This window comes from Leucoraja erinacea, chromosome 23, assembly GCF_028641065.1.
Source record: "Leucoraja erinacea ecotype New England chromosome 23, Leri_hhj_1, whole genome shotgun sequence".
Taxonomy (NCBI): domain Eukaryota; kingdom Metazoa; phylum Chordata; class Chondrichthyes; order Rajiformes; family Rajidae; genus Leucoraja; species Leucoraja erinaceus.
In genome coordinates, this window is record NC_073399.1 from 31059913 (window position 1) to 31086176 (window position 26264).

Consider the following 26264-nt stretch of genomic DNA (forward strand, 5'->3'; position numbering starts at 1 on the left):
TAATCCCGTGTTTTTCTATTAAAATTGGGTATTTGGCGATACTGATCATTTTACAAACTTCAAAGAATGAAGGAAAATATCAAGTTTGGATAAATTATTGAAAGCTGTACATTTTTCAAAACCAAGAAAAAGCAATTCAACGGGAATTATCAAAAACAAATCAGAAAATATACCGAATGTAACAGCCTGTTTGGGAAAACGTTCTAGAACTAAACTGTATCGTTCTCTATGAACAATTGTGTCAAACTACAAGCTGCACTGTGGAAAACAACCAAAACCTTTTAAAGAAACAATTATCCTAAACTTTAAACTAAATTGTTAACATATCTTCAACATAAGAGCAATCTGCTAACTGCGTGGATCCTATATGATTTAAAGAACTAGATTAGCTTTCCATGTAGGATCTAGCTCAGAGCCTTACAGGCAATGTCTACCTCTCTGCTCTGGCCTGCAGGTTAAATCAGACCTTCCATTCTCCTTTCATAAGTTCATAAGTGATAGGAGCAGAATTAGGCCGTTTGGCCCATCGTCTAATCTGCCATTCAATCATGGCTGATCTATCTCTCCCTCCTAAAACCCCTGTCCCACTTTCCAGATTTCCTCACGAATTCTCCCGAGTTTTCCCCTTGCTTCAAACTCGGAAAATGTCCGTAGCGAGTCCGTAGGAGGCCGTAGGTCAATATTTCGTAGCGGCTTGTAATGCCAGCCGTAGGTACTCAGGGCATCAGGTAAGTCAGGTACCTATGGCTAGCTATTACCATAATTCTCCGAGTTTGAATCAAGGGGAAAACTCGGGTGAATTCGTGAGTAACTTGGGAAAGTGGAACAGGGGCTTAACCCTAGACTCCTGCATTCTCCCTATAGCCCCCAACACCCATACTAATCAAACAAATCCAACCTCTCTCTCCTGGGCCTCCTCCATGACCAGAGTGAGCACCACCGGAAATTTGAGGAGCAGCACCTCATATTCTGCTTGGGCAGTCTGCACCCTAGCGGCATAAACATTGAATTCTCCAATTTCCGGTAGCCTTTGCTGTCTCCTCCCCTTCTCAGCTCTCCCTCCGCCCTAGGGCTCCTCCTCTTCTTTATTCCTTTCTTCTCCCCGCCCCACCCTACATCAGTCTGAAGAAGGGTTTCGGCCCGAAATGTTGCCTATTTCCTTCGCTCCACAGATGCTGCTGCACCCGCTGAGTTTCTCCAGCACTTTTGTCTACCTTCGATTTTCCAGCATCTGCAGTTCCTTCTTAAACAAGAATCTATCTATGTCTGCCTTGACTTGGCCTCAACAGCCTTCTGTGGCAATGAATTTCACAGATTCACCACCCTCTGACTAAATAAATTTCTCCTCACCTCCTTCCCAAAGGAACATCCTTTAATTCTGAGCCTATGACCTCTGGTCCTAGACTCTCCCATTATTGGGAATACTTCCACTCTTTCACTATTCGATAAGTTTCAATGAAGGCCCCCTCATCCTTCAAAACTCTAGCGATTAGAGGCCCAGTACCGACAAACGTTCATTCATATGTTAACCCACTCATTCCTGGGATCATTCTCGCAAACCTCCTCTGGACTCTCTACAGAGCCAGCACATCCTTCCTCAGATATGGTGCCCAAAATTGCTCACAATACTCCAAATGCGGCCTGACCAGTGCCTTATAAAGCATCAACTCTCCCCGTGCTGCCACGTTTGTTCTCGCTTCTGCATTTGCTTCCACTTTCTCATCTATTAGGCTGATCAAATACATACTGTTAAGATGGAGCAGTATTTACTCCTGGCTGAAATAATATAATTGCGAGAAATACTAGGATTTACATTAACATCTGGGCATTTTGCATTTTTACATCGCCATCCATCGCCAGCAGTTTTTGCAACAACATTGAAGAAAATAGCATATTGATTACTCACCTCTATCTTCCCAAGGCAGTCAGGAAAACGAGGATCTTTGGGAATCTCACATTGGCTACTATCTTTCCCCTTCGCTGTTTGATATCAAAATTTTAAAGAGAATATATGAAAGTGGATTAGAATTTTCAGATGTCACATCATTTTACAAACTTAACCATTAATTCCAATTACTAGACTGCAGTTATAAATCATTGCTCATTAAGTGAGTCTGTTTTCTTACGTGCATAAGCGTTTTACATTTCCACACGTCTCCTATTTAACTTTCATGCCATCTCTTCACCTCCATATATCAGACACAACTGGCTGTTTCTCATATTAAATCCTTCAAAGCCCTTTTCCTAGGGAGGAGATGTCAAAATATAGAAGCAAAGCCAAGGTAAGAGGGGCAAATTTAAAGGAGATAAACAAGGCAAGTTTATTTTTACAGACAGGTGCAGGAGTAGGCCATTCGGCCCTTCGAGCCAGCACCGCCATTCAATGTGATCATGGCTGATCGTCCCCAATCAGTACCCTGTGCCTTCTCCCCATATCCCCTGACTCCGCTATTTTTGGGAGCCCTATCTAGCTCTCTCTTGAAAGCATCCAGAGAACCTGCCTCCACCGCCCTCTGAGGCAGAGAACTCCACAGGCTCCAATTCCACAGAGGATGCTGGTGCCTGGAATGTGCTGCTAAGGGTGGTGGTGGAGGCAAATATAATAGTAACATTTAAGAGGCTATTAAATAGGTACATGGATGTGCAGGGGATAGGGGAATATGGATCACATGCAGGCAGAGGAGATTAAATTAACTTGACATCATGTTGACACAGCCATTGTATGCCAATGGGCCTAATCCTAGGCTGTGCTGTTCTATGTTCTGTGTTAAATATCTCAATCTTCATGACTCTGTCGACTTTTACAGCTAGGCATAATTCAGCTGCCACTTCTTGACTTAGCTAATCGTTTCCTTTATTATTTTCAACAACATTAAACCCATATGCCAAGTCTTTTCCTCAATTTCTCAACTAAAGTCAAACCACATTTTTTCATGCGACCTATTACACTGAACTAGCAATCTTGAGACACCTGAAATTGTGTCGAGTTAATAGATCTTCAATTGGAGACCTCTCAGCACTCAAGTCCTTTCAAAGATTGGATTGTTGGATTGGATCCAGATCATACAGCTCTAGTGAACAATTCACTAAATAGTTCACTCAAGAAATTTTTTGTGAACTTTCAGTAACCCAAAAGGCGATAATTTATCCCACAATGTGGAAAATGTAATCAATATTTGGGTTAATAGATTGCAATGAAATGACAGAAGAAGAGAAATAGGATTTAGGGTTTCATTTAAAGATTCAAAATTGTCCAATTCTGCTGAAGGCTCATTAACCAGAAAGTTATTTTTCTATCTGCACTAATTCTGCTACCTCTGCTGAGATTTTCTCTTTGTTAGTCTCAGATTTCCAATATTGATTTTTTTTGCTCTTATTTCCATTAAGGATGTATCAACAATCCCAATGAATTAATTTAAAAATAAAATTATCCGTTTATTATTGTTAAATAAGAAAAAAAGCCATACATTTTCTGCTTCAATATGGAAGCACGTACCTCGGTGACTGCCAATCACCACCCCCCCCCCCCCTGACACTTATTATTATTTATTCAAATCATTTGCTATGTCGCTCTTCAAGGGAGATGCTAAATGCATTTCGTTGTCTCTGTACTGTACACTGACAATGACAATTAAAATTGAATCTGAATCTGAATCTGGATCTGAAGCCAATCAGTAATTTTCAATAGAAATGTTACCTAAAATTGGAAGCAATTCATATGAATATCAATGAGCACACAATCTGTTATATACCAGCACAATCCGTCAGCATGGTAAACGTCTTTGGAAAAATATTCCTTGATGAATATAAAGATTAAAAATTTGCTGATACAGGTCCACCACCTATTTTCCGTCAACTGATGGTCCTGCACCTCCTTTCATCTGGACAAAATTACAAGAGCGCACTTGAACCCCCCCAAATGTGTGTCTTGCTGTGAATCTTGATCTCACCACCGCTTGGGATGTGGGAGGAAACTGAAGCACCCGGAGGAAGTCCACCAGGAGAACATGCAAACTCCAAACACAAAACACCCAAGGTCAGGATCAAACCTGGGTTTCTGGTGCTGTGATGCAGCTGCTCTCTCAGTTTATTAGCAAAGTTAATGCTAACATCTTTACACTGCATCACAATTCCTTACCTCAGAAGTCTGTGAAGGCAAAGTCAGTGGATATATTTAAGGCAGAGATAGATAGATTCTTGATTAGTATGGGTGTCAAACGTTATGGGGAGAAGGCAGAAGAATGGGGTTTGGAGATAGATATAGGATCAGCCATGATTGAATGGTGGAGTTGACATGACCTAATTCTACTCCAATCACATGTACATGAACCTTTAACTTTGAAAGCTATTTAAAAAATAAGGCTTTTGGCAAAATAAAAAAGCTAAAAATGGAACTCCCAAGAACTAGATACTGGATATTATAAATATATACCTGCAGGAATACTTTCAAGGTAATAATTTATTATGGGGTTCTTGCCCAGAGACCAATTCTTAGTCATTGACGCTGTCTTTCCTGGAATGTTACATTATGCTTTTTCTGCCAACGTTCATTCCCTTTCATCAATACGTTTAAAACAGTGAATTAATTACCAAAAATTAGAGCAGAGAACAAGTTAAGCAAATTAGTGATTCTGCCAAATAGTAACCTTGCCCAAGTGTGAAGAAACGAACGGGTTGTTCAACATGTATGCAGCCAAGTTACTCAAATAACAGCATATGTTCTGCACAGATCCATTGTTACCAAAAATTATTATTCAACAGAATATGGTAATATTTCAGTTTCTACTGTTTGGCTCTGCATGATAGGTGTGAACTGGGGAAAAATAGAAAATACAACAGAAACATTTAACTGCAGTCGTGTGACCAACAGTTTAAGGGTGGAATTAATTTAACTTCTGCTCTTTTGTCATAGAACCTAGAATTATACAGTGTAGGACAGGCCCTTCGACCCACAATATCTGTGCTGAATATGGTTAAAACCAACTCTTATCTGCCTACACAATAGGACACGAAGTGCTGAAGTTAATCAGCAGGTCAGGCGGCATCTCTGGAGAACATGGATAGTTGATGTTTTAGGTTGAGACCCTTTTCAGACTGCATTTAATCCATATCCCACCATTCCCTGCACATCCATGCGCCAATTCAAAAGTTACTTAAATGCCACTATCATCATGCCTGCAGTGGTCAATGAGCAGAACTCTGCATTTTCCTCTCTGATTGTCTGTGTCTTTACTCAACTCACTCTCTTTAACACTCTTTGTAAAAGAGTTGGTTCTATTTCCGTTTGTGCATATTCCTGCATTGTTGAGGTTCACGTTTGGCTGGCAAGTTTGGCATTACTAGGTAGAGAACAAACATCGTTCTTGTCTGTGACAAAGACGAGTCATCGGGTTTGGAATGGGGAAAAAACTTGAACGGTTGTCAATTGTTGGCACTCAATTGACCACCCGTATTGAATCAATATTGAACTCATTCAAACAGTATAGACAAATATTGTCATCTGAGCATTATGTGAACAGCTAATTGCTTCATCTGCGACCAGGGAGTATTTAGATTTATTACCACTACTTTCAAATAATATAATTTGATGTTCCTTAGATCCATCAATAGCACTGAACGCTCACACGGTTCAAACATTTTTTTAATGGTGAGGAGCAGTCAGACTTAGCACATTATTAATTAGCAATCATTCACAAAATTTTCATCATTTGGTTGAGATATTTTAACAATTAACAAAGTAATTTCATAGCATATCTGCAAGATATTTACGTTTCTTAACGCAATATAAAGAAGCAATTTTCTGGATATAATTTCGCAGAGTTTTTGAATTTTTTTCATTGTTTTTATCACCTCGGGTTTCTCTGTGGCTACCTTTGGGGGTTCCCTTTGACATTCAAAAAGAATTCTACCCCAGCTTCCAAGGTTAGAGCAATTATCAATAGTAAGAGTGCCTAGATATGTTCCTTTAAGACCGAGCTGTAATGATCCCAACTGCGATGCTGAAATGTAAAAAGACTGCTGATGTTGGAAATCTGAAATAAAAATAAAAAATGCGTGAAACACTGAACACTGAGCAGATGCGGAGCATCTGTGGATGGAGAAACAGCGTTAATGGTTCAATAGACAACAGGTGCAGGAGTAGGCCATTCGGCCCTTCAAACCAGCACCGCCATTCACTGTGATCATGGCTGATCATCCACAATCAGTACCCCGTTCCTGCCTTCACCCCATATCCCTTGACTCTACTATCTTTAAGAGCTCTATCTAACTCTCTCTTGAAAGCATCCAGAGAATTGGCCTCCACTGCCTTCTGAGGCAGAGAATTCCACAGATTCACAACACTCTGAGTGAAAAAGTTGTTCCTCGTCTCCGTACTACATGGCCTACCCCTTATTCTTAAACTGTGGCCCCTAGTTCTGGACTCCCCCAACATCGGGAACATGTTTCATGCCTCTAGTTCAGTTCAGTTTTATTTGTCATATGTAGGTTAACACAGGGTCAACAGTACAATGAAATGTGTTTGATAAGACTACGGGTCACCTCAGCAATGATATTACAAGGATAAAAATAAGATTAAAAAAAGATAAGATAGAAGTGACATTGGTCGGTAAAAGACAATAATAAATAAAATAATCAACATAAATCATGTGTTTATGAGTTCAGAATCCTGATAGCCTGATGGCAAAAACTGTTTTTAAATCTGGTGGTACGTGCAGCCATGCTCCTATATCGTCTGCCTGACGGTAGCAAGGAGAACAGTCTACATACTGGGTGGCTGTGGTCCTTGATGATCCTGTGTGCCTTCCGCAGGCACTGCCGGTGGAAAATGTCCTAAATGGCCGGGAGACAGTTGCCAATGATGTGCTGTGTGCCGCCTTCACCACTCTCTGTAGTGATTTGCGGCTGCGGGCAGAACAGTTCCCGTACCAGACTGTGATGCAGCCCGTCAGCAGACTCTCGATGGTGCAACTGTAGAAGTTTGTGAGGATGCTGGCTTTCATGCCAAACTTCCTCAGTCTTCTCAGGAAAAAGAGCCGTTGCCGAGCTTTCTTAGTTATTGTGTCCGTGTGCAGTGTCCAAGAGAGGCCATCAGTGATGTGCACACAGAGGAACTTGAAGCTGCTGACCCTTTCAACCTCAGCATCACCGATGTGGATGGGGTGGTGTTCACTCCCCTGCTGTCTCCTGTAGTCCACGATCATCTCTTTAGTTTTGCTGACATTGAGAGAGAGGTTATTTTCCTGGCACCAGCTGTTTAATTCCTTTACCTCCTCTCTATAGACCGTCTCATTATTGTCTGTGGTGAGGCCCAGGATGGTCGTGTCGTCAGCAAACTTTAGGATGACGTTGGAGCTGTGCTCAGCAGTACAGTCGTGCGTGAACAGGGAGCACAGGAGAGGACTGAGCACACAGCCCTGTGGTGCGCCTGTGTTGAGGATCAATGAGGAAGAGGTGTGGCTGCAAACTCTCACTACCTGGGGCCTGCCCGTCAGGAAGTCGAATATCTAGCCGCAGATGGAGGTCTCCAGTCCAAGATCAAGGAGCTTGGGGACGGGTTTTGAGGGAATGATAGTGTTGAATGCCGAGCTGTAGTAAATGAAGAGTATTCTCACATTTGTATTCCCTTTGTCCAGGTGTGAGTTGCCATGGCAGTGGCATCGTCCGTGGCCCTGTTTGGTCTATACGCAAACGGAATAGGGTCCAAGGTGTCAGGGAGAGAGGAGCAGATGTGAGTTTTGGCTAGCCGCTCGAAGCACTTCATGATGACCGACGTCAGTCCGACAGGACGGTAATCATTTAAACAGGAGATTATTGGTTTCTTTGGAACAGGAACAATGATGGATGCTTTAAAGGGGGTGTGAATCACGGACTGACTCAGGGAGAGATTGAAGATGCTCGTTAACACCTCTGCCAGTTGATCAGCGCTCGTCCTGAGAGCTCGCCCTGGAATACAATCCGGCCCTGGAGCTTTGCGGTCATTGACCTTTTTGAAGGACTGCCTCACGTCTGCCGTCTGTAGGGTCAGTGAGGTAGTCCCCCTGCACACCGGTGGGCGCTGTGTTGTCTGCATCGAACCGGGCATAGAAGGTGTTAAGCTCGTCCGGGAGCATAGTGGTAGGCTGGACAGTGCTCCTGTTTTTCCCATTGTAATCCGTGATGCAACATAATCCACTCCACTTGCGTCTGGGGTCAGAGCTGTAGTAATTAGATTCCACTTTGTTCCTGTAGTCTCTCTTGACTTTCCTGATGGGCTTCCGGAGGTCATATCTGGCTGCTTTGTAGGCGTTGGGGTCCCCTGAGTTGAAGGCAGTGGTCCGTGCTTCGAGTTTAGCACAAATTTCCCATCTGACCCACGGTTTCTGATTTGGGTACCTCCAAAAGTGATTGTCGATCATACTGAATGTGTAAAAGTACAGTATGTGCAAAAAGAGCAAGTAATAAAAAATAAATACACACAAGTTTGCTGAGATATAACCATATAACCATATAACAATTACAGCACGGAAACAGGCCATCTCGGCCCTTCTAGTCTGTGCCTAACACTTATTCTCCCCTAGTCCCATCTACCTGCACTCAGACCATAACCCTCCATTCCTTTCCCATCCATACAACTATCCAATTTATTTTTAAATGATAAAATCGAACCTGCCTCCACCACTTCCACTGGAAGCTCATTCCACACAGCTACCACTCTCTGAGTAAAGAAGTTCCCCCTCATGTTACCCCTAAACTTCTGTCCCTTAATTCTCAAGTCATGTCCTCTTGTTTGAATCTTCCCTGCTCTCAGTGGGAAAAGCTTATCCACGTCAACTCTGTCTATCCCTCTCATCATTTTAAAGACCTCTACCAAGTCCCCCCTTAACCTTCTGCGCTCCAAAGAATAAAGACCTAACTTGTTCAACCTTTCTCTGTAACTTAGTTGCTGAAACCCAGGCAACATTCTAGTAAATCTCCTCTGTACTCTCTCTATTTTGTTAACATCCTTCCTATAATTAGATGACCAAAATTGGACACCATACTCCAGAATTGGCCTCACCAATACCTTGTACAATTTTAACATTACATCCCAACTTCTATACTCAATGCTCTGATTTATAAAGGCCAGCATACCAAAAGCTTTCTTTACCACCCTATCTACATGAGATTCCACCTTCAGGGAACTGTGCACGGTTATTCCTAGATCCCTCTGTTCAACTGCATTCCTCAATTCACTACCATTTATGTCCTATATTGATTTGTCCTGCCAAGATGTAGCACCTCACACTTATCAACATTAAACTCCATCTGCCATCTATCAGCCCACTCTTCCAAATGGCCTAAATCTCTCTGTAGACTTTGAAAATCTACTTCATTATCCACAACACCACCTATCTTAGTATCATCTGCATACTTACTAATCCAATTTACCACACTATCATCCAGATCATTGATTTACATGACAAACAACAGTGGACTCAACACAGGTCGCTGTGGCACCCCATTAGTCACTGGCCTCCAACCTGACAAACAGCCATCCACCATTACTCTCTGGCATCTCCCATTCAGCCACTGTTGAATCCATCTTGCTACTCCACCATTAATACCCAACAATTGAACCTTCTTAACCAACCTTCCATGAGGAACCTTGTCAAAGACCTTACTGAAGTCCATATATACAACATCCTCATCAATTTCCCGAGTAACCTCGTCAAAAAATTCAAGGAGATTAGTCAAACATGACCTTCCAGGCACAAATCCATGTTGACTGTACCTAATCAGACCCTGTTATGCAGATGCTTATATATATTATCTCTAAGTATCCTTTCCATTAATTTGCCCACCACTGACGTCAAACTAACAGGTCTATAATTGCTAGGTTTACTCTTTGAACCTTTTTTAAACAATGGAACAACATGCGCAGTATGCCAATCCACCGTTTCTAATGACATTTGAAATATTTCTGTCATAGCCCCTGCTATTTCTACACTAACTTCCCTCAATGTCCTAGGGAATATCCTGTCCGGACCTGGAGACTTATCCACTTTTATATTTTTCATAAGTGTCAGTATGACACTTCTTTGAATCTCGTAGTTTCCATAGCTACTCTACTTGTTTCCCTTACCTCACATAATTCAATATCTTTCTCCTTGGTGAATACCGAAGAAAAGAAATTGTTCAATATCTCCCCCATCTCTTTTTGCTCTGCAGATAGCTGTCCACTCTGACTCTCTAATGGACCAATTTTATCCCTCGTTATCCTTTTGCTATTAATATAGCTGTAGAAACCCTTTGGATTTACTTTCACCTTACTTGCCAAAGCAACCTCATATCTTCTTTTAGCTTTTCTAATTTCTTTCTTAAGATTCTTTTTACATTCTTTATACTACTCAAGCACCTCAGTTACTCCATGCTGCCTATAATTATTGTAGATCTCTCTCTTTTTCCGAACCAAGTGTCCAATTTCCCTTGAAAACCATGGCTCTTTCCAATTTTTACTATTTCCTTTCAACCGAACAGGGACATAAAGATTCTGTACTCTTAAAATTTCACCTTTAAATGTACTCCATTTCTCTTCCACATCTTTCGCATAAAACAAAATGTCCCAATTCACTCCTTTTAAATCCTTTCGCATCTCCTCAAAGTTAGCCTTTCTCCAATCAAAAATCTCAACCCTAGGTCCAGTTCTGACCCTCTCCATAATTATATTGAAACTAATGATATTGTGATCACTGGACCCGAACTGTTCCCCAACACATACCTCTGCCACCTGACCTGTCTCATTTCCTAACAGGTGGTGACTCTGAGCTCTCGTCAGTGCAGCCATCTACACGGTGCACCAGTGGTCTAATCCCTTAATAATCTTACATGTTTCAATAAGATCTCCTCTCATCCTTTTAAATTCCAGTGTATACAAGGCCAATTGCTCCATTCTTTCAACATATGACAGACCCTCCATCCTGGGAATTAACATCTTGAACCTAGGCTGCACCCTCAATAGCAAGAATGTCCTTCCTCAAATTTGGAGACCTAAACTGCACACAATACTCCAGGTGTGGTCTCACTAGAGCCTTGAACAACTACAGAAGGACCTCTTTGCTCCTATACTCAACTTGTTATGAAGGCCAACATGCCATTAGCTTTCTTCACTGCCTGCTGTACCTGTGTGCTTACTTTCAGTGACTGATGACCAAGGACACCCAGATCTCATTGTGCTTTCACTTTTCCTAACGTCACCATTCATATAATAATCTGCCATCCTGTTCTTGCCATCAAAGTGGATAACCTCACATTTATCCACATTAAACTGCATCTGCCATGCATCTGCCCACTCACCCAACCTGTCCAAGTCACCCTGCATCCTCATAGCATCCTCCTCACAGTTCACACTGCCACCCAGCTTTGTGTCATTTGCAAATTTGCCAATGTTACTTTTAATACCTTCATCAAAATCATTAATGTATATTATAAATAGCTGTGGTCACAGCACCGAGCTTTGCGGTACCCCACTAGTCACTGCCTGCCATTCTGAAAGTCAAATATACTTCATCAAAACCAGAGAAGAGGGAGGAAAGATGAATTGGGAACCTGAGGGGTAATTTTATTACACAAAGGGTAGTGAGTGTATGGAATGAGCTGCCGGAGGAGTTAGTTGAGGCAGGTACTATCGCAACACTTAAGAAACGCATACATAGGTAGGATATAGAGAAATATGAGCCAGACGCAGGCTGGTAAGACTAGCGTAGATTGAATATGTTGATTGTCGTGGGCAAAAGGACCTGTTTCCACGGACTCTAGGAAAGAAAACAAGTTAGTTTTAAATTGCAATGAAGACAGGGGAGGGAGGAGTAGAAGACAGGAAATATCTGTGATAAGGCCAAGGTGGCCATTAGGGGAATGAGTGAAGGTAATCTGTTTGATAGGTTAATGCAGGAGGTGGAGATTGAGAATGCAGATCAATACAGGGCTGTAGGACATACCAACACGACAGCTCAGTGTCGCAGCTGGTGGAGTTGCTGCCCCATTGCGTCAATGACCTGGGTTTGATCATGATCTTGGGGACTGTCTGTGTGGAGTTTCCTCATTCTCCCTGTGAGGCGTGGGTTTCCTCTGAGTGCTCTCATCCCAAAGACTATCCATATTGTTGGATAATAGGCTGCTGTATTTGACTCTAGTGTAGGGAGTGGATGAGAAAGTGAGATAACATGGAATTAGTGTGAATGGGTGATTGATGGTCGGCGTGGCCTCCTTGGCCAAAGGGCCTGTTTCCCTGCTGTATCTCTAAAATAGATCACACTGTGCTAATGGGGAGGAACCACAAAGTCACAGATAGATGGCTTACAGCAGAAAACGCACACCTCCAAATTCAGGGACAGTTTCTTCCAAGCTGTTATCAGGCAACTGAACTATCCTACCAACAACTAGAGAGTGATCCAGAGCTACTATCAACCTCATTGAAGACACTCGGACTATATTTAATCAAACTTTACTAGACTTGCACTAAATCTTGCACTAAACGTTATTCACATTATTCCCTTTATCATGTATCTGTACACTGCAAATGGCCCGATAGTAATCCCGTATTGCCTTGCCGCTGACTGGTAAGCACGAAACAAAAGCTTTTCACTATACCTCGGTACATTTGACAATAAACTAAACTAAACTACTATCTCAGCTGGAAGGATTTCCATGGTGGGAAGAGATGAAAGGACAAGTGTTGCAACTCCTGCGGTTCCACAATGAAGTTCCAAAAGACGGGTAGTAGGGATGAAAGAGAGATCGAGCGAGATGTGAGAGGAATGATCCTTATGAAATGCTGGTAGGGGAAGAGAGGTGCCTGGTGATGGAATCTCACAGACATTGAGGAAGGCGATCAGTTGCATGCAAAGGCTGATGGGGTGGACGGTGAGTAAAGGATCTCCCATCCTTGTTCTGCATAGGAGGAAAGCGAAGGAGAGCAGAGGTGTGAGAAAATAGATAAGATACGATCAAGGTCTCCATCAATATTGTAGACAGGAATCCACATGTCATAAAGATGAAACAGATCTGAGGCACCAGGTGGGACAATCTCGTCGCTGGAAAGGGAGAAAGGTAAGGAATCATCACCAGATACAGGGTGGGAGGAAACAGGCAGGACATCACTGTGATTTGGAGAAATTAGTGGAGTTAAAGTCCACATTGATTAATGCAAGAAGGAGTTCAGCCAGGCAAATGGTGGAGAGGAAATGTTTGGACCTCATTTCAAGGACCTTTGCGATGTGGGATGGAGGTGTGGGAGGGTTTTATGTCCAGGGTAAAGATGAGCAGATTAGACCAGAGAATTGGAAACTGCACCACGAGTTGAGAGCTCTGAGAATTTGCAAAATATTAATAGATGAACACCACGCTGAAACTGACAATGCCAAGTTAAGTGCAAAAATGTTCAGCGAAGTATTGTGAATCATGAAATTGAAGGTCTGAGTCTTTCTGCCAATTCCACGTGTTGTGGATGGGCGATTTACTGGGATACATTTCTACATCTTGGTCTTTTAATTTGCTCCAGTAGTGAACGATTCAACTGGTTCCCAAACATAACTCTGTGTTCCATTTTAAAGTAACAGCTAGTCTGTTTATTTTACATTAGCTAATTAGTTAATTACTGTTCATAGATAGTTTCTAATTGCATTGTTCAGAAAACTGCTGGGTAATGGCTTGTTTGAGCAAATCAAACCTCTGTGTACATGCAAAAGAGAACCCTCTCCCAATCTAACAACACCGGAGGAACTTTGTGAAAAATATAATTGATCCCTGGTTGAAACTAAAGGAGATACTTTTTCCTCCAAATCCAATCATCTGCCTGGTATAATTAAAATGGTAATTAGATATAAATAGTTTCCACACTTCATAGTTCAAGAAATAAAGTCAAGAAACAGTTGCATCGTAAATCACGAGAGGACCTGACAGAGTAAGTTCATTAACTTTGGGTGAATGGCTTAGATTTGTTAGCCAAATGGAAATCTAAACACTGATGTTCACTTAACAACATAAGAGCTTTTGTAATAGAAGCAGAGTAAGCTTAAATCTGTACCCTTGCAACTGTAGTTAGCAGAAAAACTAATCAAACATCGCACAACACATCCACAATTCTCACAGCATTTACAATTAGATTAAAAGGCATCACTGACAACCCTAGACACAAGTGCAGAATATCAATTCCCTGTTAGTTCGTTTTTCAGGAATGTCTAATGGCATATTGCCCAACAGGATCAAATTCACAGAAGTAATCCCAGCGGTTCACTGTCTTTACTTTCATGTCCATTAGACTGTAAAAGAGAATATTCCTAATCCATTAACTACCCAGTGCAGAGGCACTCAAAGCCTCTTCCTCACCTTTAAATCACTCCGCAGCCAGCAATTTCTTTCTAGTTTCTACATGCAAAGCCAAATAGAAAGCTAAGTTATGGTAGGATCTACATTTTACTTTTGAAGTCATGATGAAGTAACCCATTAGGCCTTGCAGTGACCATGTTTCAATGGAACAATTGATTCCTTGGTTTTCTTCAATCAGAGGTGAAATGATGCAAGACTTCTCTAAACCTAATGGTTTTCTAGTTGCAATTCGATCCCTGTTTCATGCAGAAGTGAGTGAATGGAGTTAGTGTAACTGCTGTGATATGTCTTCTGCCATCAAGTTATAGGACCATTCGGCACATTGAGTCTACTCCGCCATTCAATCATGGCTAATCTATCTTTCCCTGTCAACCCCATTCTCCTGCCCTCTCCCCATAACCCCATGATGCCCATAGTAATCAAACCCATACTTATCAAGTTTCCATGGATAAAAAGGAAAATGTAACTCCAGAATGACGAGGGTAAGAGGCAGTTGGAAGCCTCATCCATCCTTGCTACGGGCATCTTTCTCCTCTTTCCACAAGCAAACATCAACATCATAAGATAGGTGGAGCTAAACATTCTGAATCAGCATTCTGTTGTAACTTGGTGATCCCTTCAACTCCCCCTCTAGTCCCTATACCCATTTCTCCCCCTGCTCCTACCCCTGTCCCCCTTCCACCTACATTCCTATCACTGACTTCACAATTCATACCTCTCTCCTTATCTCACACTTTTTGTTTTCATTTTCTCTGGCCTTTGTCCAACGATCTACCTATCACCACCCCCCCCCCCCCCCCCCCCCCCACCTGTAACTACCTCTCACTTGCCTCCAAACTATTCCAGCTTTCTCCCCCCACCGCCCACCACAAGCAGTCCGAAGAAGGGACCTAACCTGAAACATCACCTGTCCATGTTACACATAAATAATACACATCAATATTTTTTAGTAAAGGAAATCGGCAAAAAAACGTGTAGGAAGGATCTGTAGATGCTGGTTTAACACCGATGATAGACACAAAATACAGAAACAACTCAGCGGGCGAGGCAGCTTCCCTGGAGAAATGGAATAGGTGAAGTCGGAAGAAGGTTTCCGACACAAAACATCGCCTATTCCTTTTCTCCAGAGTTGTTGCCTGACCCGCTGAGTTACTCCAGTGTTTTGAGTCTATCAACAAAGCAACAATATTTTCCCCGCATGGCATTTTTGCTTGGGCAACTAATATTCTATTAATCCAACACAATGGTTCACACCCACATTTCCAACCTTCTCCACCACACACCAGCCTCTTATTCCATTTCATTTCCAGACATGCTCGCATTTATTCATATTTAGGGTTTTTTTTTAGCTGCCAATCATCTCGTTTGACAACTTTGCATCAGAAGGCTTAAAAATGTATTTAATAAAAATTGATGCATTACAGGTGTTTGAAAGAGCAAAGAGGGCAGATGAAACAACGGCTAGCTATAATAGAAAATAAACCACATTGATGGTTCTAATCAGCAGAGCTCTCAAACTGCTACATTAATGGAAGAATGCATGCAGTTCTAACTTAACTCTTGGTGGGATGCTAATGAGGCCAGAACACTCTATTACATCTCAGCAAATGTTCATAACCATTAAAGCCAGACCTACAGTGTCATAGCATGTAGATACTGAAGTTCGATGCCCATACTATCGTGTAAATGCTTTGACACAATTACCCCAAACAGAGAAATACTGAATTAATGCCGATCCTCAACTTATAAAATGTCAATGTCATGCTAACTATTTAGCAGTTCACTCAGACAAGGAGTTTGTAACACAAAACCAGCAATGAACTCGATTCTTATGGAGATGCAGAAAGGAAATTAAGCAGAATGTATAACAGCTACCTAATATACCACTACATAATTGTTAGTGGACGGCACAGTGACGCAGCAGGTAGAGTCGTGCCTCACAGCACTAGAGACCCCGGTTCGATCCCGACCTCGAGTGTTGTCTTCGTAGAGTTTGCACGTTCTCTCTGTGATCGCATGGGTTTCCTCTGGGTACTCCTGTCTCCTCCCACCTCCCAAAGATGTGCAGATCTGTACATTAAATCAGCCCTAGTGTGTAGGGAGTGGATGAGAAAGTGGAATGACACAGAACTAGTGTGAATGGGTGATCGATGGTTGGCATGGTCTCGGTGGGCTGAAGGACCTCTTTCCATGCTGTACCTTTCAGTCAATCAAAAGTTGAATTTCACGGTTTATCCACTATATTTATTAGGCACGAATCCCTGCGATGTACCGAAATTCCAGAATCGTGGTGATGAGCAAAAACCGCATTTGGGCCAGAATTCCTGGTTCCTGTCCAAAGGATTCAGATTTGAATCCCGGGTCATTAGCATTAAATTTGATACCCACTGTAGAGTAAGTTCACCAGAAAGAGAACTGTTTGAATCCTTCCCTCAAGGTATCCACAGTACAGGCTTCTTTCTAGTCTAAAAGAGATTTACATTATTTTCTCTTTAAACAAAGTATCAATTTCAGATGAAGGCATGAAAGGCAAAACGTCTTTAATTTCTAATGCGAATCTGGGAACAAGTGCATGATAGATCAAATTGTAGCAGAGCGAGGTTTTATTTAAAAATTCTGCTGCAAATATTTAATATATTTATATTGCTGATCCAACGATTGGCTGTTAGATTTCTGTGCACTTAGTCTTAATAATTAAATGAATAAGCATTTTCACCCTTACAAATGTCCAACCTTTTAGATAGTATCTGTTTTAAAACATAAATTTAACATTCACTATGTTCAAAGGTAATTTTTCTTTATGTGGCAAACGCGTCAAATCAAATCAGATGATATTTGAGACCATTATGAGAATAATATACACTAATGCATATACTTATGCATAAACCTAGTTGGGAAATGCATGTGTCCATATGTATGGACTACAGGGCATAGATATAAGGTGCAAGGGAAAACATTTAATAAAGATGTTTTTTTTACACAGAGGGTGGTAGGTTCCAGGACCGAGCTGTCAAGGGTAGTGGTGGAGGCAGATACGATTGCGGCAATTAAGAGGCTTAAATAGGCATGTGGATCTGCAGCGAATAGAGCAACATGGATCAGGTGCAGGTGGAGGAGATTAGTTGAACCTGGCATCATGTTTGACACTGACATTGTGGGCTGAAAGGCCTGTTCCTGTGCTGTGCTGTTCTATGTTCTATATGCATTAAAAAATCAACAATTTCTCAGAAGAAGCAATAGCAAGTTGGGAACTGAAAGAGAAATGGAGAGAGTGCACAGCTTAAATAGGAACCTGAGGGGCATCTTTTTATACACAAAGGATGGCAAGTATGTGTAACAAGCTGCCAGAGGAGATAGTTGAGGCAGTTACAAACTCAAGATTAAAAAATATTTGGACAGGACATGGATAGGTTAGGTTTATTGGGAAATGGACTAAACACAAGCAGGTAGGACTAGTGTAGATGGAGCATGTTGGTCGGCATGGACAAGCTGGGCTGAAGAGCCTCTTTCCATGCCATATGATGACTATGACTCTATCCAAATAACTCTAAATGCATCACATGACCTTTTGCCTGCTCTAGAGTTTTCCCAATAAATTTCAGTTGTGAAGTAAACTATCTCTCTCTGCCTCATGTTTAAAGGCCACATTAATGTGTCAGTATTAATGTATGTAGGTTGTTTTCTTATTTTGCTTTCCATAGTTAATTTAAGAGTTTTATGGTTTGGATCCAAAACCACTAGGCCGCAATAACTACTGACAATATTTTCAGCAATGTACTTCCACCCTGTATCATATTTAACCTTTGAATATGATCCAACTTCAGGTTTGTTATTTATAGGATTGCACAGCAGAAAGGTACAAAGATTTCTATGCAGCCATTCATCTTCAATCCCTTGCAACAAACAGCCACAGCACCAATCAAGTTTAATTTAAGTAAGTATTGGGAGCCATAATCACATTGAAGGGCCGAATGGCCTACTCCTGCACCTATTGTCTATTGTCTATTATTTGATCAATGCTCACCCCCTATTAGTACTGTAAATCAATGCTAATGTTCTCTGCAATCAGCATACAGAATGGTTCTCCCATAAAATAAGGCATGGTCCTGATCTTCCAACCTACCTCATTGCGGACATTAATCTTTTTCCCTGGAACCGTAACTCCACAATGCTGTAACACTATATTCAGCACTCTTGTATTCTTATCTTTGCGGTACTTGTGTATAGCTTGATCTTACTCATGTACAGGATGATTAGATTTGTTTGGATAGTGTGCAAACAAAAGCTTTTCACTGCATCTGACAATAATAAACCAATAACGATAATCACATCTGTTAACACCAGTGATTAATGATCAGTTTTTACTACATTGTTATTTCGTAAGACCAATTCCATACTTCCATGGTACTATTTTTAACAACGTTACAAAATATCTATATCAGATTGTTTGTGTTAAATCTGTAAGTTTAGCTGTTAATTGACTGCAAAGATTCCTCATCGATGGACCTTAGCTTCAGAAACAGTGCAACAGTGCACCTCCTTGGAAAAGGTCCATTCTGTAAAGTTATTCCTGCAATATATTCCTGCTGGCTATATGGTGCATTTGACAATAGCATGGACTTGTCAATTTCTTGCACCTCTTATGATCTGATTATGCTTCTGCTGTGGAGACAAGGTGATGAATTGCATCAAACCCCCACAGCTTTGAAAATGCTTCTGTTATGGCTGGAAAATATAGCTGGCAATATTAACATACCCCTGTGATGGACTAACAATTTCAACTGAGGGAGCTCATGACGGGAAAGCAGATTTTTTAAGTGAAAATAAAAATAGAGGGATATTTTAGTTCATGCACGGATAATTGAGATAAATTTAGATGAGCCTATACTCCCCGGAGTTTAGAACGACGAGGACCTCTTGAAACTTATCGAATCGTGTAAGGCCTGGATAGAGTGGATGTGAAGCGGATGTTTCCACACGTGGGAGAGTCTAGGACCAGGGGCCATAGCCTTAGAATTAAAGTACGTACCATTAGAAAGGAAATGAGGGGGAATTTCTTTAGTCAGAGGGTGGTGAATCTGTGGAATTCATTGCCACAGACAGCTGTGGAACCCAAGTCATTGGGTATTTTTAAAGCAGAGATTGACACATTCTTGATTAGTAAGAATGTTTGGGATTATGTGGACAAGTCAGGAGAATGGGGTTGAGAAGGAAAGATAGATCAGCCATGGTTGAATGGCAGAGTAGAGTTGATGGGCCGAATGGCCCAATTTTGCTTCTATAACTTATGAATTTATGAAAAGCGTAATCCATCAGTAGAAGGGGGTCATGATGGCGCAGTGGTAGAGTTGCTGCCTGACAGCGAATGCAGCGCTGGAGATCCAGGTTTGATCCCGACTACGGGTGCTGTCTGTACGGAGCTTGTACGTTCTCCCTGTGATCTGCGTGGGTTTTCTCCGATATCTTCAGTTTCCTCCCACACTCCAAAGATGTACAGGTATGTAGGTTAATTGGCTTGGTAAATGTAAAAATTGTCCCTAGTGAGTGTAGGATAGTGTTAATATGCGGGGATCGCTGGTCAGCGTGGACCACCGCGGTGGGCAGAAGGGCCTGTGTCTACGCTGTATCTCTAAACTAAACTAAACTAAACAGATTAAAAAATTGTCTACTCCATTGGATTTGATTTGAGAACACAAGCAAGTTTGATCTCCACTTCCCCTGCATACCCCGCTGAATTAGGGTTGCAGTAGTTTAATGGTTAAACTACTGAGTTGTAGCCTGGCATGGTTCAATGGTTCAATGATGCTGGTTTACACAATGCATTTCAATGGTGCGTTATGGTCACTGCTGTAAAACACAGTGAAATATTTTTTCGAGTTGTCAGGTTTAGGTGCCATTTCCAAATTTCCAAAGTCTGGTCCGTGCATCAGGTCTCCTGGAGCAGCGCCCGATCCCAATGAGCCCAGGATGGAGCAGTGCCTGCAGCCATCACCTTCACCTAGCTTGTTCAGCAAACCCACGTCCCTCTTCTCGCCCACCCACCTTTGCGCCCCTGGGGCTCCTCCTGCAGCAATCCTTAGGGGTATGGAAGGTATGACCCTGATTTACGTTCCCACTGGCCTTGCTCCTCGTGTCTGTTGTCACTGGCTTCCCTCCTCTTTGTGGACGACCTTGGGCCTGGCTTGAGGGCTCCCTCTACAGGCCACGGGCCGCTGGGTCTTTCCGCGTCCAGCTGCGTGGCCCATCGGGCGAGCTTCCCGGTTCTGCGGCGGGCAAGTCATGCTTGCTGTCGTGTAGGTGTAGGAAGGAACTGCAGATGCTGGTTTAAACTGGAAAGACACAAAATGCTGGAGTAATGCCCCTGTCCCACTTAGGAAACCTGAACGGAAATTTCTGGAGACATTGCGCCCCACCCAAGGTTTCCGTGCAGTTCCCGGAGGTTTTTGTCAGTCTCCCTACTTGCTTCCACTACCTGTAACCTCCGGCAACCACCTGCAACCTCCGGGAACCGCACAGAAACATTGGGTGGGGCGCAAAGTCTCCAGAGGTTTCCGTTCAGGTTTCCTAAGTGGGTCAGGGGCTTAACTCAGCGGGACAAGCAGCATCTCTGGAGAGAACAAATGGGTCACCAGAGATGCTGCCTGTCCTGCTGAGTTACTCCAACATTTGGGTCTATCTGCCGTCGTGTAGGGCTGATGCTCGCTCTGAGGTGTCTGCCGCACGTGGCTCACCAGCATCCTCCATCAATGCGAGTTCAAATCCCATCATGGAAGGTGGAGCATTAAATCAGTTTAGGAGCAACATAGTGGCCGAGCTGGTAGACCTGCCCTAAATAGTTGGCCCTTGCAGTGATGACCAGGAAAATACTGCGCCATCTTATAAACTCATCTAATGTCTTTAAGGGGAGACAAACTAGATGAGTGGTAAAGGCTGTGTTGAACCCAACTTCATTCGGTCCAATCAGCTTTACTATCTCCTGTAACAACGCTGGCTTCTCTTTCCACTTTGAAAAGTTCTGTGGAGAAGTAGCACAGTGGTAGAGTTGCTGCCTTGCAGCACAGAGACTTGGTTCAATCCTGACTGCGAGTGCTTGTCTGTACAGAGTTTATACATTCTCCCTGTGACCATGTGGGTTTTCTTCAGGTGCTCTGGTTTCGGTTCTATGCGGTGATCACTGGTTGGCGCGGATTTGGTGGGCTGCGCTGTATTTTTACAGTCTCAAGTACGTATTTAATAATAATAATAATAATAATAATAATTTTATTTATAGAGCACTTTAAAAACAAACATAGCTGCAACAAAGTGCTGTACATCACTAATCATTGACAAAAAAAAGTTAATACACACCAAAAATAACAATCAAAAGAAATAGTAGGAAAAGACATGTAAAATAAAGAAACATCAAAAACACCACAAACAGAAGCAAAGCCTCAGGCATGGTCAAAAGCCAGGGAGTACAAATGCGTTTTAACATTAATTTAGAACTATAGGTCCTGCTCAGATGAAGGATCCTGTACCAAGACATTGATTGTCGCTTTCCCTCCACAGTTGCTCAACGGCGTGTTGAGTTCCTCCAGCAGTTTGCTTTTTGTTCCGCATTCCAGCATCCGCAGTCTTTTGTCTCCATTGATTCCGTGTTGGATCTATCACTCGGTAGTGCAGAAAGTCCAGTCCTTTCACCACATTCAAACATTTCTCCTCTCCTTTGTTATCATACAATTCAGTTTTGAAGTCAATGATTGAATTCAATCACCCATTCAGGCCTTCAAAATGCTAACTCTGTGATGCATTCAAAGGCTTTGTCATATAGTCCTTTGGGGTATGAGTTCAGCATGAGAAGTGAATTATTGGCACGGAATTGTAAATGGCAGCAGAATATAATTTTTTTTCCCCAAAAATAAACTTTATTCCAAATAATAAAAATTATATAAAAAACTAGAACAGAGCAAAAACTCTTCCAACATTCTTGACGTTTATACATACATAGTGTTATATATGGTAGTGTTCGTAAACTATCCCCATGCCAAATATCCTTACCACTCATGCGGCCCCCCTAGGTTGATATGTCTTCTCTTGTTTGAGGGGTATCTCCACGAGATCCTGCCCCAGTGACACAATGGTAAAGTTGCTGCTTTTCACTGCCACAGACCCTGGTTTGATCCTGACTACAGGTGTTGTCTGTATGGAGTTTGTACGTTGTACAGCCTGTGACCACGCGGGTTTTATCCGGGTGCTCTGGTTTCCTCCCTCATTCCAAAGGCCTGCAGTTTAATTGGCTGCTGTAAATTGTCCCTAGTGTATAGGATTTGATCTTGTGTACAGGCTGATTGGTGTGGTCTGTGGGCTGAAAGGCCGGTTTCTATGCTGTATCTCTAAATTAAACTAAAAATTCTCATCTCTGAGGATATTATCAGAAGTTTTAAAATGATCTGGCCATTTTGCAATTATCATTGCAATTGAATAATATTGTTTCAATTCCCAATTAATGAAATTCGACTTTCACTGTGGCCACAAGGGGGATTTGAACGTGTTTCTAGATTGCTGGTGCTTTGATGGGTGAGCAGGTTTTGCTACAAAAGAGTCATTATAATACATTAAACATTGACCCTATCACATCTGAAGTCATTCACAAATCAAGATACAGTAATTAGATTTTTTTTTACATTGAAAATGATTTTCATCTGTGCAAGAGGCAACTTTATTTGAGATGCTGTCACAAGAATTAATGGCATGCAGGTCTGAACTTTGACATTGTGACATAGAAGATAAAAGCAAATTATCTAATCGATGATGAATTAGCTAATAATAAATAACTAGTGCAAGCAGGTTATTAAAAGCTAATTATTGCTGTGGCTTGGAAGCAGGAGGTAAAATGCAACAGATTCACACAGAAAGGGTGGAAAGAGTACAGAGAAGATTTACAAGGTTGTTGACAGGACTCGAGGGCCTGAGCTGTTGGGAGAGGTTGGGCAGGCTTGGATTTGATTCCTTGGAGCGCATGAAGCTGAGGGGTGATCTTTCAGAAGTGTATAAAATCGTGAGGGGAATAGACAGGGGGAATGGAAATTCCTTTACCCACAGTAGTAACATTAAGACAGATTACCAAAGGGCTTAGTCAAGCGTACGTTTTAAGGAGCATCTCAAAGTGAAGATTATATCTTATTATAAAATAATACACTGTTTTTAATACAATCAATTTCTTCAGAAAGCAAACTCACTGAAAATCTAATTTTTATACCGTTTTAAAATAAATATTATCTTAATTTGCTCAAAGAACTTTTCACAAGGGCTGCTGCAACTGAACAAAGCTTTCAATTATAAATTCAAGTATTGTGTAATGATCCTCCTATAAGGGTTCGAATGTATTACGATCTAATAATCCTGAACTAATTTTAGCTTCAACATCATTGTAATTATTTGCTCTTATTTTAAAATAGTGATTTCTCCACTACTGTAATTCTTAAAATATTCATGTACATCCAATACATAAACAGCATCCGTTAGAATAAAGATGAATTTAATAAGCATTTTTTATGTGTAATTTAATGCATCAAACATCAGACACCAGCTTTGTGTTAATTCAGAACATAATCTGTCCCTACTTTGAGTCCTCACTAATTAATTTTACTAATGAATCAAAAATGATTAAACTTGTCTCCTGGAAAAAAAAACAATCATGTTCTTACATACGGTACAAACTCTTTTGACAACATATATTTGACATTCAACTGGGATGAACAGCAAATTGGATAGATCATTGACTAATCTATTTATTGGATGGTGTTACTTAATGAAAGTTCCCTTCTTTAAGCAGTGCAATGATATCTTTCACATCTAACCATTAATTTCAAGTGCTGCTTAGAATAGGAACTATCGCTAACATAATCAACACTTTTATAAGCGCATAATTACTTCATCTGAAAATTTATCACCATCAAATTAAATATATAATCAATTTTAAAAAGTGGTAACTCGTGTATCTTCATTGTGTAGAGAATAAAGGCTTATTTTTATTCTTCACTTTTCCTTCTTGTTTTTTAATGTATAGCGACAGAGTTGCTGCCTTACAGTGAATGCAGCGCCAGAGACCCGGGTTCGATCCCGACTACGGGTGCTGTATGTACGGAGTTTGTACGTTCTCCCCGTGAATTGCGTGGGTTTTCTCCAAGATCTTCGATTTCCTCCCACACTCCAAAAACATATAGGTTTGTAGGTTAATTGGCTTGGTAAATGTAAAAATTGTCCCTAGTGGGTGTAGAATAGTGTTAATTTGCGGGGATCGCTGGTCGGCGCGGACCTGGTGGGCTGAAGGGCCTGTTTCCACGCTGTATCTCTGAACTAAGCTAAACTAAATTTACATAAAGCAGAAAAATAGGCTTCAATTACTTCATTACAAACTAGTTCATTATTGTGATCGTGAATAAATGTATTGGTTAAAAATAAATCAAATATGTGTCTTAAATTTTGTTTCAAACTTTGGCAAGACATGGGTGAGAGATTGTGTAAAAACTTCTGAGATACTTCTTGGCTGAATGTTAATCTCGCGACAAATCTCCAATGACAGAAAACTGGTAGAAAGTGGCTCTGTGTGAATTCAGGTTTACTCATGTCCTTATCAGTACAGTTTAGTAACCCAGGTATTTGTCCAGCTGCCAGATATAGCAAATACTATTTTCTTTCATTTGTTTCATGAAACTACAATATAATTCCTTAAGCATGATTTAGAACACTATAGCAATATGCAAAGTTCACTGTAGAATATATTGCAATGTCTATATTCCACATCAGATCATCCAATTATGTTACATTTTCCATGGCATGCCACAATTATCATAAAACAGCATATATTTATTTATTGTACTCACAAATCAGAAGAAAAGGGTCAACCCAATATTAAAAATATTTCATATTGAACCTTTGGCAGAGATTGGGCTATCTTAGTGTTTAAGAAGGAACTGCAGATGCTGGAAAATCGAAGGTACACAAAAATGCTGGAGAAACTCAGCAGGTGCAGCAGCATCTATGGAGCGAAGGATTTCGGCCAGAAACGTTGCCTATCTCCTTCGCTCCATAGATGCTGCTGCACCCGCTGAGTTTCTCCAGCATTTTTGTGTACCATTGGGCTATCTGAGCTTAGTTTAGCTAAAGAGATACAGCGTGAAAACAGGCCTTTCGGCCTTCCGAGTCCACGCCGAGCAATGATCACCCCACACTAGTTCTATCCTGCCAGGAACAATTTATAGAGGCCAATTAACCTACAATCCTGCACATCTTTGGGAAGTGGGAGAAAACCAGCGCACCCGGAGAAAACCAAGGAGAACGTACAAACTCCGTACAGACAGCAACTGTAGTCAGGTTCAAACCCAGGTCTCTGGTGCTGTAAGGCAGCAAGAGCCGCATCCTTTCACAGGCAACCACAGCTCAACATGCCATCTCTATGTGTCCCTAGGGGACTTGCTGCGCTCCACAAAATATGTCCCCAATATAACAATTGCCTTTACGAACTAATTAATGTGGGGTGTGACTGACTTCCAAGAATTTTATACAATAACAATAATAGAACAATTAGTAGTTGTATAACAATAACTACAGCACAAGAACAACAATAATATTGTACAATAAACATAAAAAATGCAATATAATAAACTATTACACATGTAGAATCGGTAATGGTCAAGAGTTTAATTTCTGTAGTGTGGTTGCAATGCAACTAATTCATTATTCAAAGTAGCGTTTGAGTGCTTTATGGTACAGAAAAATCCCCAGCTCTTGTGGTCAATGAGATGTGATATATCTTACCTTTCATTTTATTCCAGTTTATCCAATATGGTCAGTTTAACATAGAGCGTGAACTCTTCTCTGCACTGTATCCATCTTTAGCAACTTTCTAGGCTGGCAGCTTTAATTTGCTCCACTGT

The 26264-nt window shown here is 41.4% G+C and overlaps 1 protein-coding gene across 2 annotated transcripts in view; it reads right to left on the bottom strand.

Moving 5' to 3' along the window:
• LOC129708449 (alpha-1,6-mannosylglycoprotein 6-beta-N-acetylglucosaminyltransferase B-like) overlaps positions 1–26264 on the bottom strand; it is a 656277-nt gene that overhangs the window by 313681 nt on the left and 316332 nt on the right. For both annotated transcript variants that reach the window (XM_055654227.1, XM_055654226.1), the window contains exon 5: positions 1907–1980. In XM_055654227.1, coding sequence (XP_055510202.1) covers positions 1907–1980 — 74 coding nt within the window. The remainder of the gene's footprint in view (positions 1–1906; positions 1981–26264) is intronic.